Here is a 17,437-nt window from a genome sequence, read left to right as displayed (position 1 = left end):
GCTATTTCTCCTGAAGCTATTAAGTTCAATTTAATGTTTAATCATCTCCATTTGTCCTTTAAATATTTTCTTTTGTGGCTCTCTTTGAAGCTCTAACTCCAATTTCTTACATTCTTCTTTTAGCATTGTACTTTGTTGATTTTTCTCTTTATTCTTTTTAGCCATATAAATTATGTTGTCAATCCCAATTGTGGTTGCTAAACAAGGACAACCTGTACTTAATTTCACAATATTTATTAATATTACTTGTATTACTTATTTAAATGTTGCTCTGTAATTGAATGGCAGGTAATGCTACATTAAATATATTTCTGGCTCATTAGTTCCAAGTCCAGATCCAAACTGAATCAAAAGACAGCAAGATTCTAGTTCAAATCCTGTTCTAGCAAGATCTTGAGATTCAAAGTACAGAGATTTGATTTCAGAAACGATCACTGTATGTATCATTTCTCAATGTAATGAGATCGCATCCAAGTGGCTGACCATTTGTCCATAATCTGGGGAAAAACCCTTCAAAATCTCTGTTAGAGATTCTGCAAAATCGCAAAGTCCACAGAACATCCAAATCAAATATTTCTGATGTGATTTGAAAGATACAAATGATGATTTGGCTACATCTCTTGCAAATAAAATTTTCCTTCCAACAGTCACACAGCCATAGTGGTTACCATAGAAAAGAAATGAAGGAAGAAATAATACAATAAGTAGTACTGGAAATATCTCCCCCTCACACCCTCAGAAAACCTGATTTTAGAGCTGCTGCTTTGATGACTGCATGCCCTAATAACATTCTCTGTGAACAAGAAACTCATCACAAAACATTCGAAAGAAGAGACCCTCTGTATCAGAATGTTTATGTCCATGTATTTGAGTTGCCTCTAAAGGGATTCCAATTAAGAATGCTCTTCCTTATATATTAAAATTGAATTCTGTAACCCTTTATCTGCAGGTATACAAATAAACAGGAGCATCCTATTTTTTTTTAACCTTTGATGCTGTAAATAGACCTGCATAAGAGCTGCGGTGGCACAGTGGTTAGAGGGTAGTACTGTGGGCAACTTCTGCTAACTGCCGTCTGCCTGCAATTTGGCAGTTCAAATCTCACCAGGCTTAAGGTTGATACTCAGCCTTCCATCCTTCCAAGGTGGATAAAATGAGGACCCAGATTGTTGGGGGCAATATGCTGACTCTGTAAATGGCTTAGAGAGAGCTGTAAAGCACTATAAAGCAGTATATAAGTCTAAGTGCTATTGCTAAGAGCTATTGCTATAAGCAGCATTCCCCCCCCCCTTTTAATTTCACCCAATACAAATTGCTTGGTAGAAAGAATTTGAGCTTACACAGAAGTGGTAGTACAGTCTCAAATTCTTTTTTCACATGTTTAATCTGTCAAAAGAACGGGGAAACATAAAGCATTTTTTACTTACAAGTCTTGTATATTTACATTATGGAGTTCTAACTGAGAACTGCTATGGAATGGGCCCTGTGATATGTAGATCAAATTTTAGGCTCTTGCAGAGAACTAGAGTTGGTTCACGTGATTTGTTAAAGCACTTGACTGATTATTTATTTCTATTATTGTTTTTGTACTGCTGCTGTTGTTGTATTTGGCTGAGATTGTGTGACTGACTAGTCCAAGGTAATTCAATAGCCTTTATGATTCCATGAGGATCTGCTGCAAATATGTATCTCCTCAATTAACTCAAAACATTTTATTAAGTTATAAATACAAAAGTAAATAAAAAGCAGTGAGGAGGGAGGGGAAAGGGCAAAGAGAAGTGAGGAAAAGTAGGGCGAAGAAAAGAAAAATAAGCATTGACGTCCGACTCTCTCTGTTGCAGTAGAATAAGGCATTTAGCATCAAATCACAGCTTTTTGTTTTTCCATAATAGTATGAACAAGTTAGTTCTATAAAGGTCTATCAATCTAATCTATAAAACCCATAGTCAATGTTACATTCTTTTCCACATCAAGCACAAAATTCAGAAGCAGTTTCCACGTGGAAACAAAAGTATTTATGTTCCTTTCCTTAATCAGAGTAGTCAGTTTTACCATTTCAGCCAACTCCATCAACTTCTACAACCATTCTTCCATGTTAGGTATCGAGGTACCTTTCCATTTTTGTGCATTACCATAGTCTTAATTAATAGTCTAATTAAGACCTATACTAGCAATTACACATCTCTGGTTCAATGTTTGCCATGTTGCTCCTTAAAATACTTAGCAATTATATCAGTGATTTAATTTAGAATATAACTTTATGGATAAGATTTTGAGAAACTTAAGGTAAGCCATCTTAAAGAAACTGAAAATAATGGCAGTGTAAATTAAGAAATAAAAATCTCTACATAACAAGGTTGACTCTTAATATTATAATTGGCCAAGAAATGTATTGCTTCCTAGTTGAAATGGAACACATGGGGTTCGGCTGCAGCTAAAAAGCTATACGTAACTATGAAATGTAATTTGTCCATACTATGATCATATGCACAACAGATTAGACCAAAATGTAGGATCATATTACCTGCACTATAGGTATTTTGCAAAGTGTTTGGGGGATATTGAAATTTTAAATATTCCCATTGCAAAGAGCTTTCATTTGCAGATGGACTGAAGAATGTATTAAGACAGACAGCTTGGTATCATTCATACTAAGGAAATGGTTATAAGATATTTCTGAGATGGAGAAACAATCTACGGGGTGAAAAAAGGGAGAACTAAATTCTTCCTTTCTCTGGATTTTATATTCTTTCAACTGCCTTAGTGCAGTGTTTGCTAGACCCTGTTACTCATAATTATCTTCCAGGGAGACACCTGTCATCTTCCTCTTCCCATTTGTATGGGAGAAATTGGGATCCCTCAGAATAAGTACTTATTAACAAGTAACAACAACAAAAGGAAATAGACTCTGAAGCCAATTGTTTAACCTGTAACTTTTGAAAAAAAAATGATTAGACAACAAAGAATGCCCTCCTTTGGGTAGTTACTTCAATAACCTGAAGTGTAATTTAAAGCCAAATGTATTAAAAGTAAAAAAAGAAAAAAATCATTTAAAACTGTATGAAGTCATAAGTAAGAAAACAAGACGAACAGCTGCAATTGTTCACCATTGGAAGACCTAAAGGACCAGGTTGGAACAGATTGTCTTGAAGAAAATTTATATTTGTGGTTGCTAAGAGTTGACACCAACTTGATGGCACATAGTCAGTCATCAGTCAGTCTGTCAGTTACATGCAAATGGTGATAACATAGGAAAGAAAGCACTGAAAATATCAAAAAGTAAATCAAATATCAAAGTGCAGAACATTGGGTACAAACATTGCCTGTATATCAGAAATGAAAGAAGATTCCCATGACCAATTCCTGCCAGATTTTCCTGGCTAATTCCTAAATCAAGTTAACTTGAAAACTTAATTCAGTGTCTTAAGTGAACTTTTCACCATGACACTTTTTTCACTGTAATCTTTGTTTCCTAGGTAATTGTTCCCTGACACAGATTTCCTTATTTGTTTATTCTGGATCTCATCTTAAAGATTCCAGCTGTTCTTCTCTGTCTCTGCTCAGAGCTCCTCTCCCTATCTTCACCCCACCCCCCACCCCCAACACACCCTGGCTTAGATTTTGAAAGGACTTTGTTATCTTATCAGAAACGGAAGGGGCAAGAGATGTGTATGTAGACCAGAGCAGATACCCATTGTCCCTCTGAATGATGTGAACCGAAACCCAGTTAAGCGGCGGTATGTGATTTCCCTGCCTGGGGTGCAATTATCTCTCCTGTGATTGCTTAGTGGCAATACAACATCTACTCAATTTATGGTAGATTACAAATGAGAAAAACAAGAAAGAGGAAGCTAGAGAAATTGTTTGTTTTTTCTTTTTTGCTAAATGCCATTGCTAGACCCAACAGTTTGGTTACAGATGAGTTTAGCTTTTTTTTGAGTCAGATGATAGGCAATTGTTTTTTGGGGGGGGAAATCCATTCAAAGCTCAAATGACAGTCTATCTATCGTCTGTCCATCCATCCATCCATCCGTCCATTTAAAATAACGCCTTTTATTATTCTTAAAAACAACTCAAGGTGATGAACATATCTAATACTCTTTCCTCCTCCTAATTTTCTCCACAACAATGGCTCTGTGAAGTGAGTTGGGCTAAGAGAGAGGGCTGGCTCAAGGTCACCCAGCTGGCTTTCATGGCTATGGTGGAACTAGAACTCACCATCTCCTGGTTTCTAGCCTGGCGCCTTAGTCATATGTCAGCTTTGTGAACTCTATGCCTGCCTGTTATAACATGACAGCCGCAAAGACTATTCAAGGACTAACAATCTTATCTCATCTGAGAAAGCTAAAGATAAAACATAACTTGATGAGATGGTAGCATTTACACACACACACCCCCCCACACACACACATCACGTACAAGCAGTGTAAGCAAATACCTGTTCTGGTTTCAGTCCAGGAGGAACCCAAGCGTATTCTTCCAAGGCACAGCCAGAATCATCATCAGAAGTCGAATTCCTCTGGAAGTCAAACATCAGTTTGGTCACCGTCTTCTCCATTTCTAAAGGCATCACTGTTTCAAAGTGTTCTGACTGTGGACACTTACAGTGCCGGCAAATTTTTCTGGGGATATGAAGTAAAAAGCCAACAGTTATCCTCTATTTAAGGATATATGAAATAGAGATTAGAATGTCTGAGGTATGAATATCAATGAAGGCCATTTAGCATCCAAATTCCATGTTTCCATAGCTTTACAATTATATAAACAAAATTATAAATTCACACCTATTGAACACTTAAGCACTTTCCTGAAAAAAAGCTGATGGGTTTGGCTAATTGTTGAACATAAGATTATCAAAACATAATTATATGTTGTGAGCACATGGTATAGTGGCTTTCTTTTGAATGGAAGTAATTTCATATATTAACTTTACTCTGGAAACTCTTCTTTTGAATTACATATCCCTGGTGTTCTGTAGGGAGAACAAGGCAGACAGGAACTGAGGCAAGGCAGGTTGAAGCTAACACAACCTTTATTAACAGTATAACACGGCAAAATGTAAGGCAAACCTCGACCCGGCAAACAGCAGCATTTGACAGCTGACAGCCCTTTTATACTAGAGCTGTCAGACGCTGAACCAATAGAATGGCTGCATTCTCCCGCCAGCTGGCTGCTCGCGTCTCAACCAATCAAGGGCCGATAATGATAGTCAAAGGCGTCGTAGCCTCGAGGACTTAACACCTGGTTTGGCAAGTACGAGGGAACAATGTATAATGCATATTTTGTGATCACAGAAACATTGATACATGCATTTTTCCTCAATTATGCAGCTGTCTAATTTTCTATACCTGAACATACAATTTACCATCAGGGTTCCCATCTGAAGGACTGTTTAGAAATCTAGTTATTTTTTCTTTGAGCTGGCTTAAATGTAATAGTTAATTATATCCATGCCATGTTATTATGCAACATGACTCTCTCTCTCTCTCTCTCTCTCTCTCTCTCTCTCTCTCTCTCTCTCTCTCTCACACACACACACACACACACACACACACACACACACACACACACACAAAGTTTTGTTTCATATGTAACAGATGTATGTTTTTGCAGAATTTGTTCTCCTTCCTTCCCTTTCCTTCATGAGTCAGTGTGAAGACTCTGAATGGTTCACAATTGCTATTCCGGTAAGTAAAATTAAACAATACAAAAACCCAACCCAACTCACTGCTGTCAATCCATAGCACTCATATTATTGGCATAGAATCATGATTTCGTTCTTGTCCCCAAAAGCCCTCTGTAAGAGCCAGGTCTTGCTCAGTCCATGGATGTACAGTTGGCAGAGGGCATTGAATATATTTTCATGTGTCAGTTTCAAAAGAAAATGAAAACAGCACAACTGAGGAACACTGGTGCAAACTAATTTGTACTAACATCATTTGAGATATTATATCTGCTGTGGTCACTGTGATATCTATATCCATGGAAAATGGTTATTGGATGGAGGTTGCTTTGGATAAAGCAGCTGTCAGCAATAAGGCTGCATGGGATAAGTGAAATGCAATGTCTACATGTAAACAACAACCTGTCCTTGACAAAATGCCAGAGCCCCAAAGCAATTTTCTAAACCCAAGCATAATTCTTTCATTTGGAGAGGGGGGGGGGGAGGAACCAGCGAGCTCCGGACCACCCATACAGAACTGGCTGTAAGGATTTAAGGATCAAATGCATTACATTTACATCCCTGCGACCAATCCACTCGCACAGAGGGCCTCCTCCAGGTGCCGTCCACTAGACAGTGTCGGGGGGCGGCGCCTAGGAGTAGAGCCTTCTCTGTGGCGGGCCCAGCCCTGTGGAATGACCTCCCTCCGGATATTAGGAATACCTCTGACCTCCGCTCCTTTCGTATTAAGCTTAAGACCCACCTATTCCAAGTAGCTGGCCTGGCTCAACTTTGATCTAACCATGTCGCTCCTGACGGGTTTTTAATTGGGTATTTTAATTATATTTAATTATTTAGGGGTTTTTAAATACTGTATTCTAATTGTTTTTTATTCATCAGCCGACCTCCTCCTTGTGTATGTCTCGGTATATGTCTCTGTTATATGTTTGTTTTGTCCACATATTTATTTCATATGTTTCATTGTACGCCGCCCCGAGTCCTTCGGGAGAGGGTCGGCTAAGAAATAAATATATTATTATTATTATTATTATTATTATTATTATTATTATTATTATTATTATTATTATTATTATTATTTGATAGACGATCTGGGATACACCTCTTCATTTCCCCTCCTTTGACAGCACCCATAAATATGCAAATAGTGCCAGATCATCAGCACGTTCAGCTCAGCAAGCAGAAAGGCTGTCATATACAGTATGCAAAATGTCAACGTAAACAGAAACTTCAGAACGGCAAATTCCTTAACAATGACGGAACATCATAGACGGGGTTGTGCTAAATAAAAGCACTGATGAAAAGTTGCCCAACAGCAACTGCTACCTCTCTATACGATTATCACAAGGCTGCTTTACAGAGAACAAGGCTAAAGCTCAGTAGATACCTCCTACATATGAAGTTCCTAAATTTGATCCCAAGTGAAGGTGAACAGACTGCCTTGTGTAACAAGGAGCTAGCTTCATAATTCGTTTCCTTTGTGCTTGCTTTTCTTATTCCCTTCTCAGAAGGCCACTTCACGGACAGTAACAGCTCCTGCGGAAAGGAAATATCTGATCAGACTCCCAAGAAGTAGAGGAGAGTCTAGTTTTGAAACGGTGATGCTTGACCTACTCAATAAAATTGCATTGGCTTAGGACAGAAAAAAACCTGAAGGGTGCCAGTCAAAACGAATCTCCTAACCCAGTGATGGTTAAGCTTTTCGGCACTGAGGGCCAAAACTGGAGCATGCACGTGTGTGGATGCCCCTGCACGCATGCCAAAGCACTGGGACCCAGAAGACAGCAATTGGCCTGTGCACATGCGTGCAGCAGCCAGCTCTTCTTACATGTGTGTCGTGCAGCTGGTCCAGTGCACATGCACACCAGGCAGCTGGTCTCTTCCTGGTTCTGGCGCGCGCATGCGTACAGGCCAGAGCTGATGTTTTTTCTATCTGTAATTCCTTGCTTTCTTGCCATTTCACCAATTGAAAATAAATAGCTGACAAACACCGGCCAGAGCATGCATGCACCGGAAACCAGAAGCAGGTGTTACATAGGTTTGCCATCATGGTCCTAACTTGTCCTAATCTATTCTAAATCTTGCTAGCCATGGTCTACAATATTTGTCTCCTTCAAGAAAGCTTTGTCTAATCAGATGCCCTCTAACCTTGGAACTGTAACAACTATGCTATTTGGAGTTGTGTTTCAGCAAATCTGCAGGCGTCAGACTGGTTTGAAAAGAACTAAGGATCTCCAATTCTTTGTTGAGTTGTTGGATGATTTTGATGGAAGGAAGGATAAGGTTTTGCGTCTTAGTAGATATAAAATATCAAATGAAGAGATACAGAGCTATGCTTGTCAACAGTAAATGTGAAAATGGCACTGTGATCCTAAATGGATCAAGGAATAAATATGAGCTATCAACGTAATGCAGCAAAGAACAGAAGAAAAATTGCACCTAAATCATGGGAAGTACTTAAGATGGGCTTGGAATGTACTGATTCTGGACAGGGCACTTTAAAAGGGAAATTTGGAGTGGGTTCAAAAGGGAACTATCAAGTTGGAAAGGAGTTTCAAACCACATTATCTGGAGAAAGATTAAAGGAGCTAGGTATATTTACCTCTGGAAAGGGAAGACTGAGAATAGTGATCCATTCTTAATCATCCAGGTTATGGTTGTCCCAAAGATGCTTCTTCCAAAAGGCAACTGGACTTTCTTGGGGATTTTTTCCTATGAAAACATTTTACTTCTCATCCCAGAAGCTTCTTCAGTTCAGAACTAAAGAAGTTTCTTGGATGAAGAGTGAAACATTGTCAAAGGGGAAGGGGGGGAAATCCCTAATATGTGAAAGGCTTTCCTGTGCAAATAGAGGTACGGTCTGCCCTCCTAAAGTCAAGGAGGACTAAAGCATAGCTCAATGTGTTGACATTAAAAGAAAGATCTTTTCGATTCATATGTTATATATTCTTTGATTAAACAGTTTACAATCCAATAAATATACAATGAAAAGCAATAATGTGAAACCAATGTCTGTGCCTTAAGAGCTTAAAATCGTATCAGCTACCATTTTCAGGGTCAGCCGTAGTGTTTTACAGCTTGAGCCAAAGATTGCAATTCCCCCTCCTCTTTTCAATGTGAACAAAGGCAAAACAAGAATTTTACTTTTTCCCCAGCTCAGGCAAAAAACAACAACCCCAGAACTATTTCCAACATTGAAAGCAGAACTCTATAATCAGCAGAGTTTTTCATCACATTCAACACTGGGAAAACTGAGGCAGCTGTTTTACCCTGCCCAAGATTAGACTAACATTCTTGAAATTAATTAAATCGCTGCAGTCTAAAAATATACCCCGTGTCCTATTTTTTTTTTTTTATGGAACATTTGGGCATCTGAACTTGATGAAAATGTTTGAGCAAGTCATGAAGAGCTGATCATAAAATAATTTGCAGATGTTCCTAAATTCCTTTAAAATAATAATACATTAATCAAAATTTTCTAGGTTATATTGGAGGGATTGTATTCACATTAGTTAGAATTTATCTCTGGCAAAGTTGGTTTAGTTATTAAGTTGGGTCCACACTGTTGTTTTTTGAACGAATTAGGAAAAAGATAATTAATCATATTGTTTATCTTGTTTTATTTTGACCATTTGTATGCCAAGGAAAGTTTAAAAAGGGGTAGAAAGCACTTCAAAGGTACACTAAAATACCAAATATAAAAGCCAAAGAATAGAATAGAATAACAGAGTTGGAAGGGACCTTGGAGGTCTTCTAGTCCAACCCCCTGCTTAGGGAGGAAATCCTACACCACTTCAGACAAATGGTTATCCAACATCTTCTTTAAAAAGTTCCAGTGTTGGAGCATTTACAACTTTTGGAGGCAAGTTGTTCCACTGATTAATTGTTCTAACTGTTTCTCCTTAGTTCAAAGTTGCTTCTCTCCTTGATTAGTTTGATTGCATACAGATCATGCCTACTCACCATGATCATAACTTCATAATGGTCATAAAGCAGATCTTTATGACTTTAGGACATTACAATTGGCTGTAAACATGGCCTGGCTGCCAGGTGCCCAAAATACAATCACATGACTGAGGGCACAACTGTCTGTCGGAACTTTGAAGCTGGATTGTAAGTACTAAGTAGGTCCATTGGAACTTCAAATGTTCATTGGGGGACTGCCAGTAGAGAAGTCTATGCTTAGAAACCTCCTTTTCAATCATTGCATCACTTCCTCCTGTGCTAGATAGGACAGCTCTCAACAGCTTTCTTTAAACTGGAAGAGATACTGCCCACCAAATCTCTGCAGGAATGAGGGATGACCATGAAAAGCTTGCCTCTAAGGTGCCATCAGATGGCAATCTCTTAAGGATGCTTCCTGGAGGACCCTATTCAAGGTGATCAGATGGGAAGACGGGGAGAAGGTGGCCTCTTAGATAACCAGGCCTGGAGCCATAAAGGCCATAAAAGTAACAACTAGTACCTTGCATCTCATTCAGGATCTAATTGGCAACCAGTACAGTTCCCAAAGCAATTGAATCACTCAGGTACACTGGGATTTACCCATCACTTCCCAGGCTGCCACATTCTGTCACTAATTGCATCTTCCGAATGTTCTTCAGGTACAGCCCCATGTAGGGTCATTAAAGTAATTACCGTATTTTTTGCAGTATAAGACGCACCTTTTTACCCCCCAAAAGAGGGTGAAAATCTGGGTGCATCTTACACTCCAAATGTAGCTCCAGCCACCCACTCCGCACGTCACATTTTCGGGGGGTTTCATGCGGCGGGGATCCTCACTTTCACATTGAGCCTGATTCTCGAAGCTGCCTAGGGAACTAAGATGAAAGCCTTTTCAATGAAAGCGTTTTTGGGCTGTAGGGTCCCCTCCCCGATTCCAAAAAGGGCGTGTGCAGAGGCCAAACAAGTGCATCGTGTTTCAGGTGGCAGCAGGCGGTTCCAGCACCCGCTGCCACCTGAAAATGCTTTCCTTCCCAGTTCTCCAGTGCACATCGCAGAGCCACGCGCCCTCCTCCTCCTCTACAGACTCACCGCCTGTTTTCTCCTGGCCAGCACCATCGGCTGAGGGAGGCAGAGAGAAAAGCGAGAGGGCAGCGCAGTCGCGCGAAGGGGCAGAAGGCAGGCGCGGACACAGAACAGGCAGATTAGAGGCAGCTGACTGATTGTCGGTTTGCCAGCTAGGCTGCTGGCCATCCGGAGTGCGTAGGCAGCAAAGGAAACTGGGAAGGAAAGCATTTTCAGGTGGCAGCAGGTGCTGGAATCGCCTGCTGCCACCTGAAACATGATGCACTTGTTTGGCCTCTGCACGCGCCCTTTTTGGAATTAGGGAGGGGACCCTATAGCCCAAAAACGCTTTCATTGAAAAGGCTTTCATCGCAGTTCCCCAGGGAGCTTCAGGAATCAGGCTCTGACCGAGGCAGCAAAGACGTTAGCCAGATGAATACTGATGGATGCTGCCGGGAAAGAGGCAGAAAGATTTTTTTCCTGATTTCCTCCCCCCAAAATAAGGTGCATCTTATACTCCGGTGCGTCTTATATGCTGAAAAATACGGTAATCAAAAAATGGAAGATGGCCAAGGCATGAATTACTGTGAAGAAGGCCTCCCAATCCAGGCATGAAGCAAAACTCGGGTCTAATGGGAGATCTCTCAGGTACATTACAATATTTTCCAAGTTCTGTAAACTGTTGCAATAGAAACAATTAATTTTTTTCTGTCAGTTTGTATTCTTGTTTGATTTTAGTTGGTTACAATTATCAATATTGGAAAACACAATTGCATATTTCTTTGGACCAACACTATCTAAAAGTGTGAAAAAAATTAGCACCACAGAGCAAAGAGTTTGGACAAGCCCTTCAATTAAGCATTGTTTTTATTCAGTTTCTATTTTTAACCACCTTAATAGCCTACATACGCATGCAAATGTATTTTTGCTAGAAACTATTGAATCTGAATGAGCACAATTTCTGTATTTCTCTTTAAGAACTTTTATCAATTTATGTATGAGCCTCTCACTATTTTCAAGGATGTTATCTATTTCCCCCCCTCTTTCCTTCCTTTATTATTTATCTGTTGATATGTATCCATTTTGTTTTGCACAAATTAAACTGAGAAGAGAAATTGGTGTCTCCATTTTGACTCAACCCCAAACCCCAGCCCAATCCTCTGCTTGCTTCAGTTCTGGCTACCATTGGGAAGAGTACTAACAAAACGATCTCTGTAGCAATGTTGCATAGAATGATTGTGATTAATTAACATTAAGTGTAACACCCAAAACCGTTTCACAAACCGTTCCCACCCCAAAGTAAAACATATTCTTCCTATTGCAATCCTCTATGAATGCACAAACATTTCTTTCTCTGACTAAAAAGGAGGGGGAGGGAGGGAGTTGAGAGGTTTGATATATAAATAAAATAAATAAATCAAAGTGACTGCATATAAACTTAAAACTCTACAGCTTACAGAGCACAAATATGCACTATGCCTCAAGACTTTGCTAAGCCAAAGGAAGAAAAGTTGCCAAAAGTTCCCTCCATTTCCTGCTTTTCATCAGATTTAAATATATACAGATGCAAATGTAAGAAGGGTCTGGATTCTATCTAGTCAGTGACAGAATCTCGGCCGGCCACTGCCTGTTAGTTAGTCTCTAAACCAATCAGATCGCAATTTCATATGAATTCTTTAATTAATGAGCTACTGTAGGAAGGCTTCATCCTTTTTTTCTGGAACAAGGAGGTCAACCATAATTCCCATCTCTGCTGATGATATAATGTTGAACAAATCAATATGTCACGCAATTTAATGGCCTTTATGCATCTCTATCAATCCTCAATCCACCAACAACTCGGAAGCGGCCTACTCAGATCTGCTGTCAACTAACTACTGGTGGTGAGACAGTCGGTGTTTACGTATTTGAAAAAAAATATGGATGCTCTTACAGAGCGTGGTGATATTTTACCAACCTTCAGTTCCAGGGTTATTAATCATACAGAAAATCTCCACAGAAAATATCAGGGAGTAGCAAAAAATATTTAAGGCTTGGGGAAGTAAAAAAAATTAAAATAAAATACTATAAAATATATCAGGAGACAAAGTGGAAAAGAAAAACAGCATACTTTCCAGTGGTAAAAGCCACTGCAAAGTTGGAGAATGTACCCACCTTATTATAGCTAACAATGGTCTCTATGCCCTTTTTTTATATTGCAGTTGCTATGCAAAAACTACTTCGGCACAGCTATCCAGTGAAGTCGTAATGACTGAAAACCAAGCAGAAATTCAGGGCTTTGTAGCTTAGAGAAGCAGCAAGTTCATCACTACACACATCATTAAAGTAAAACAGAATCCCGGACTGTCTTCTTGGAGGAACTCTGGAGAAATGAAGATGTTGAAATTGATTCCCGTTTGAGAAAAGGGAGGAGGAATAGGAAGTGGGAAATGAGAATTCGAGAAGAAGAAAAGGAGGGTGCTTCAGGGGTAATCAGACTGGAAAAAACTATGGGTCAGAGTGCCTGACATTTGATGAAAAGATCCCGAGGATATACAGGTCGTCCATGACTTACAACAGTTCATTTAGTGTCCTTTCAAAGTTACAACAGTGAAAAAATGACCTATGACTGTTTTTCACACTTACTACCATTGCAGCATCCTCATGGTCATGTGATCAAAATTTGGAAGCTTGGTAACGGGTTCGTATTTATGACGGCTGCAATATCCCAGGATCATGTGATCCCCTTTTGCAACTTTCTGACAAGTGAATTCAATGGTGAAGCCAGATTCCTTAACAACCTTGTTGCTAACTTAACAAAGGCAGTGGTTCACTTAACAATTGTGGCAAGAAAGGCCATAAAATGGGGCAAAACTCATTTAACAACTTTCTTACTTAGCAACATAAATTTTCGGCTCAATTGTGGTTGTAAGTTGAAGTCTACCTGTATCATTCAGGATTCTCAACCATTCCATTGCAATTATATCTAGATTCTAGTAGAATTATTGCAATTATTTCTTAAATAACTGGGAAAGATGGTCAAGAGTCTAATCGCTATGGAGTAATCTGTCTCCCATAGTTAAAATGCTTCCCGCCTTTGGGACATTCAAGAATAGAGCAAAATGACCATTGGCTTATCTGAAGGGTCGTTCTCTGTGCGGGACAGTCCACGCATAGGTTAAATTAGTCTGATTGTCCAAGGACTGAGGTAATTATTTTCCCTAACCACGCCTCCTGGTCTTCCTTAATGCCAATTTTTTCCCATCAGTCTGGCCCGTTAAGGACTATTTCAGTGAGCTCCAGCTTCTAATTATAGCACAGGCTTGAGTCTCCACTGAACAGTGAATTTTTGTTATTGCTTTAGTTATTTCTCTGAATATTCCCTTTTTTTGTCCCTTTTGTTCTCTTTCTGGAGTTCGGATTAAGGTAGGAGCGGACGTTGGGGGTCAGTGGCAGATAGCCTTTGGGCTGCCTTAACGATCAGAGGTGTGGTGGAGCATCCTAGATCACTGGGAAAGATGGTCAAGAGCCTAATCTCTATGAAGTAATCTGTGTCCCATAGATAAAATGCCTCCCGCCTTTTGGGCATTCAAGAATAGGGCAAAACAGCCCCTTTTCATGTAACCTTTGGAATATAGTTAAAAGTTCTTTAGTAGTTAACAGCAGTGAAGATATGATTCTGGTTGGGAAATTATTATATGTGTCATACTTTTATGTTTTTAATACTCTAGGCCTTCTAAGGTCTGATGACTAGGCACAATACCATTGGTGGTAATAACAAATGAATACATATGACATAAATCTTCTTCCACTTTGCACGAATTATGGTTCAGTCTCCTACAGAGTCAATGTCAACATGTAGATGCTTGTATCTTCTCATGGCAGTCTAATAATGTAGAAATGAGTGAAGTTATATCATGATGACTGGATCATCATTGTCATGGAAAAAGAGACTTCCTTGGAAGCAAGGAAAGGATAAAGTACTGTATTCTACAAATCACCTCAATGAAGAATTTAAAAGATTTCTCTGCTTAATATCATTTATTTTCCTGCATTACTATTTTAAACATCTCTCAGAAACCTAAATTGCTTAAAATCTACTTTATCTTCTTCCTCTGCATACATGTGACACAGAAACTATATTTAGCTTTGAAAACCCATGCTTAATCATCACGAATCTGTAAATTGCTGAGCCATTCCAGTTAACAGAAGTGACCCCAATGGGGACGAAGCACCCCAAGATAATAAATATAATAATCTCTAAAACCACCCACAAGGACATCTGACGAGACAAGGAGACATTTGTGATCCAGGGCAAATAATGCATCAACAATCTCCAACCTATCTTTTCAACCCATCTTCAAACATCATGACCTAAAGTTAATACCTTCGGTTGAAAAAAATTAATATCCTTAAATTAATAAAATACAGTATTCACAGGAGATAGCAGCTTAAGGCTAATCAGGGTAAATCCAGGTATATTTGTGAGCTACGTTCCTGCATGATTTAGTGGCTAATTCATGAATCTATGTGCCCTATGTTGGCTGGTCTTATATAGCTACATTGGCTAGCATGTGCAACATTTTAAAACAATACTAAATTACAATACTAAATACTAAATGCAATACTAAAATACTAAGTTTTTGCAAGCAACATGGGAACTGAATTCTAGTGCCTTTACTGTTTTTGAAGAAATAGGCCAGTGATGGCGAACCTTATAGAATTATTATAGAATAGAGGGAGTCAAACTATTCTCCAAAGCACCTGAGGGTAGAACAAGAAGCAATGGGTGGAAACTAATCAAGGAGAGAAGCAACTTAGAACTGAGGAGAAATTTCCTGACAGTGAGAACAATTAATCAGTGGAACAGCTTGCCTCCAGAAGTTGTGAATGCCCCAACACTGGAAGTCTTTAAGAAGATGTTGGATAGCTATTTGTCTGAAACGGTATAGGGTTTCCTGCCTAGGCAGGGGGTTGGACTAGAAGACCTCCAAGGTCCCTTCCAACTCTACTATTGTATTGTATTGTATTGTATTTTCAGCACTCAGTGCTAGTCTTCCGGTTACTGACGCAATCAATGCAGTTGTTCAGTTAATACCATGATTGTTAAGAGAATTTGGCCTCCCCATTGACTTTGCTTGTTAGAAGCTCATAAAAGGGATCACGTGACCCCTGCAACTGTCGCAAATATGAACCGGTTGCCTAGCATCCAAATTTTGATCACATGACAATGCAACTGTCGTAAGTGTGAAAAAAATGGTCATGCCACTTTTTCCAGTGTCATCGTAACTTCGCAAGGTCACTAAATGAAAGGTTATAAATCGAGAACTACCTCTACTAAGCTAGGGGGCATATAGCAAAAACATAAAAGCAAAAAATGCACAATTGTAAAAATAAATTAAAACATGCATACCTTCAGTTAATACTATTAAGAGGCAACAGCTACTGGAAAAAATATAATCTTGGCTGGTTTGTGAAAAGATGGGGGTGGGTGGGCTGCCAGAGGCCTCTGAGGACAGAGAGTTTTATGAAGTGTCACAGAGAGTGCTTGCTGTCTAATCCACAGCCCATCATTTTAACGAAATTAGATCTATGCAATGTTCAAAAAAGGGAAAATCTGGAGTACAAAAGTTAAGATTTGGTTGAAAAGAACTGAGTTCAAAATCCAGTTATGAGGTAAAGGGAGACGTGAAAAGCTTATTTTGAACATAGGAACTAAGGATCAGGGCCTCCTGAACTGTATCCCCTAGATATGTGACGCTTATTAACATTTACAATGATTTGTACATTCTTCTAAAAAGCAAGAAAAAGAGGTGGTGGTGGTGGTAAATGTAATAAAAGATCTGACCCTTTACTGCTATGTTGTACAGCAGATAGCATTAAGCCCGTGGAATACATAAAGGAAAAATGCATGTGTCTGGAAAAACTCACGATCCTTCTTGGCTAACGTGTCAAATGCATTACCATATAAAGAATAACAGCATGGAACGGGTAGAGAAAGCTATGCTGTTACAAAAAAGTACCAGAGAAAATATAGGAAGGGAGAATCCATTAATTTCATAGGTGGGGAAAGGAGTGCAATTTTATATTTGCTCTTTGATTAATAGAATTTTTATCAGTAGAGTTCATTAGAAAAGGCAAAGTCTCTGCCTCCCACTTCTATTCCGAATTACTGAGGGCTTCAGGGCTATTCACAAAAACAGCTTCAATATTTTCTGTCCCATCTAGAAAGCCAAAGCTTTCAGGGGAGGTATGGTGAACTGAGGTGGAGCCAATGGCCAAGGAACGGGTGAGTAGGCAATTCCTTGGAACTTCTCCAGATAAGGAGAGGACTGGAGATCGCCCACATATGCTCTGGATGGCTATTCCCCACAAGGAGACCACACACAGGACAGCGTTTTCCATAGGTTTGCACTGGTAAGGAAGGAAGGAAGGAAGAAAGGAAGGAGGGAGGGAGGGAAAGTGGGAGAGAGGGAAGGAGGAAAGGAAGGAAAATAAGAAAGACAACTGTAAGCACTTAAGTACTTCTAAGGTATTAGAGATCTTGGGAACAGGTTTGAAAACACTGAGTGAGACTGTCTTTAACCTGGCCAAAAGAAAACTTTAATTATTAGTTTAAGAATTTAAAAAATCTGAAAAAAACAGCAAAAGTTCTAAGCAAGAGACAGGCATCACGAAAGCCATTTGGAAGTAGTACACTGTTTGCATATTTTTCAGAGTTGCAAAAGATGGACCTTAGCTTTTTAGATGTTGATGTCGGCTACTCTGATT

The 17,437-nt window shown here is 39.3% G+C and overlaps 1 protein-coding gene across 6 annotated transcripts in view; it reads right to left on the bottom strand.

Annotated features, from left to right (window-relative positions):
• Nucleotides 1–17,437, bottom strand: part of PRICKLE2 (prickle planar cell polarity protein 2) — a 368,745-nt gene that overhangs the window by 120,515 nt on the left and 230,793 nt on the right. For 5 of the 6 annotated variants that reach the window (XM_081942744.1, XM_081942747.1, XM_081942745.1 and 2 more), the window contains one exon: nt 4,439–4,622. In XM_081942744.1, the coding sequence (XP_081798870.1) occupies nt 4,439–4,622 (184 nt within the window). Of the gene's footprint in view, nt 1–4,438; nt 4,623–7,067; nt 7,188–17,437 lie in introns of those variants that run through there. The other variant, XM_081942749.1, reaches the window with a different exon arrangement.

The sequence above is a fragment of the Natrix helvetica genome (assembly GCF_964273705.1).
Source record: "Natrix helvetica genome assembly, chromosome: 1".
NCBI classification, from domain to species: Eukaryota; Metazoa; Chordata; class Lepidosauria; order Squamata; family Natricidae; genus Natrix; species Natrix helvetica.
This window is presented reverse-complemented; position numbering and strand designations above follow the sequence as displayed.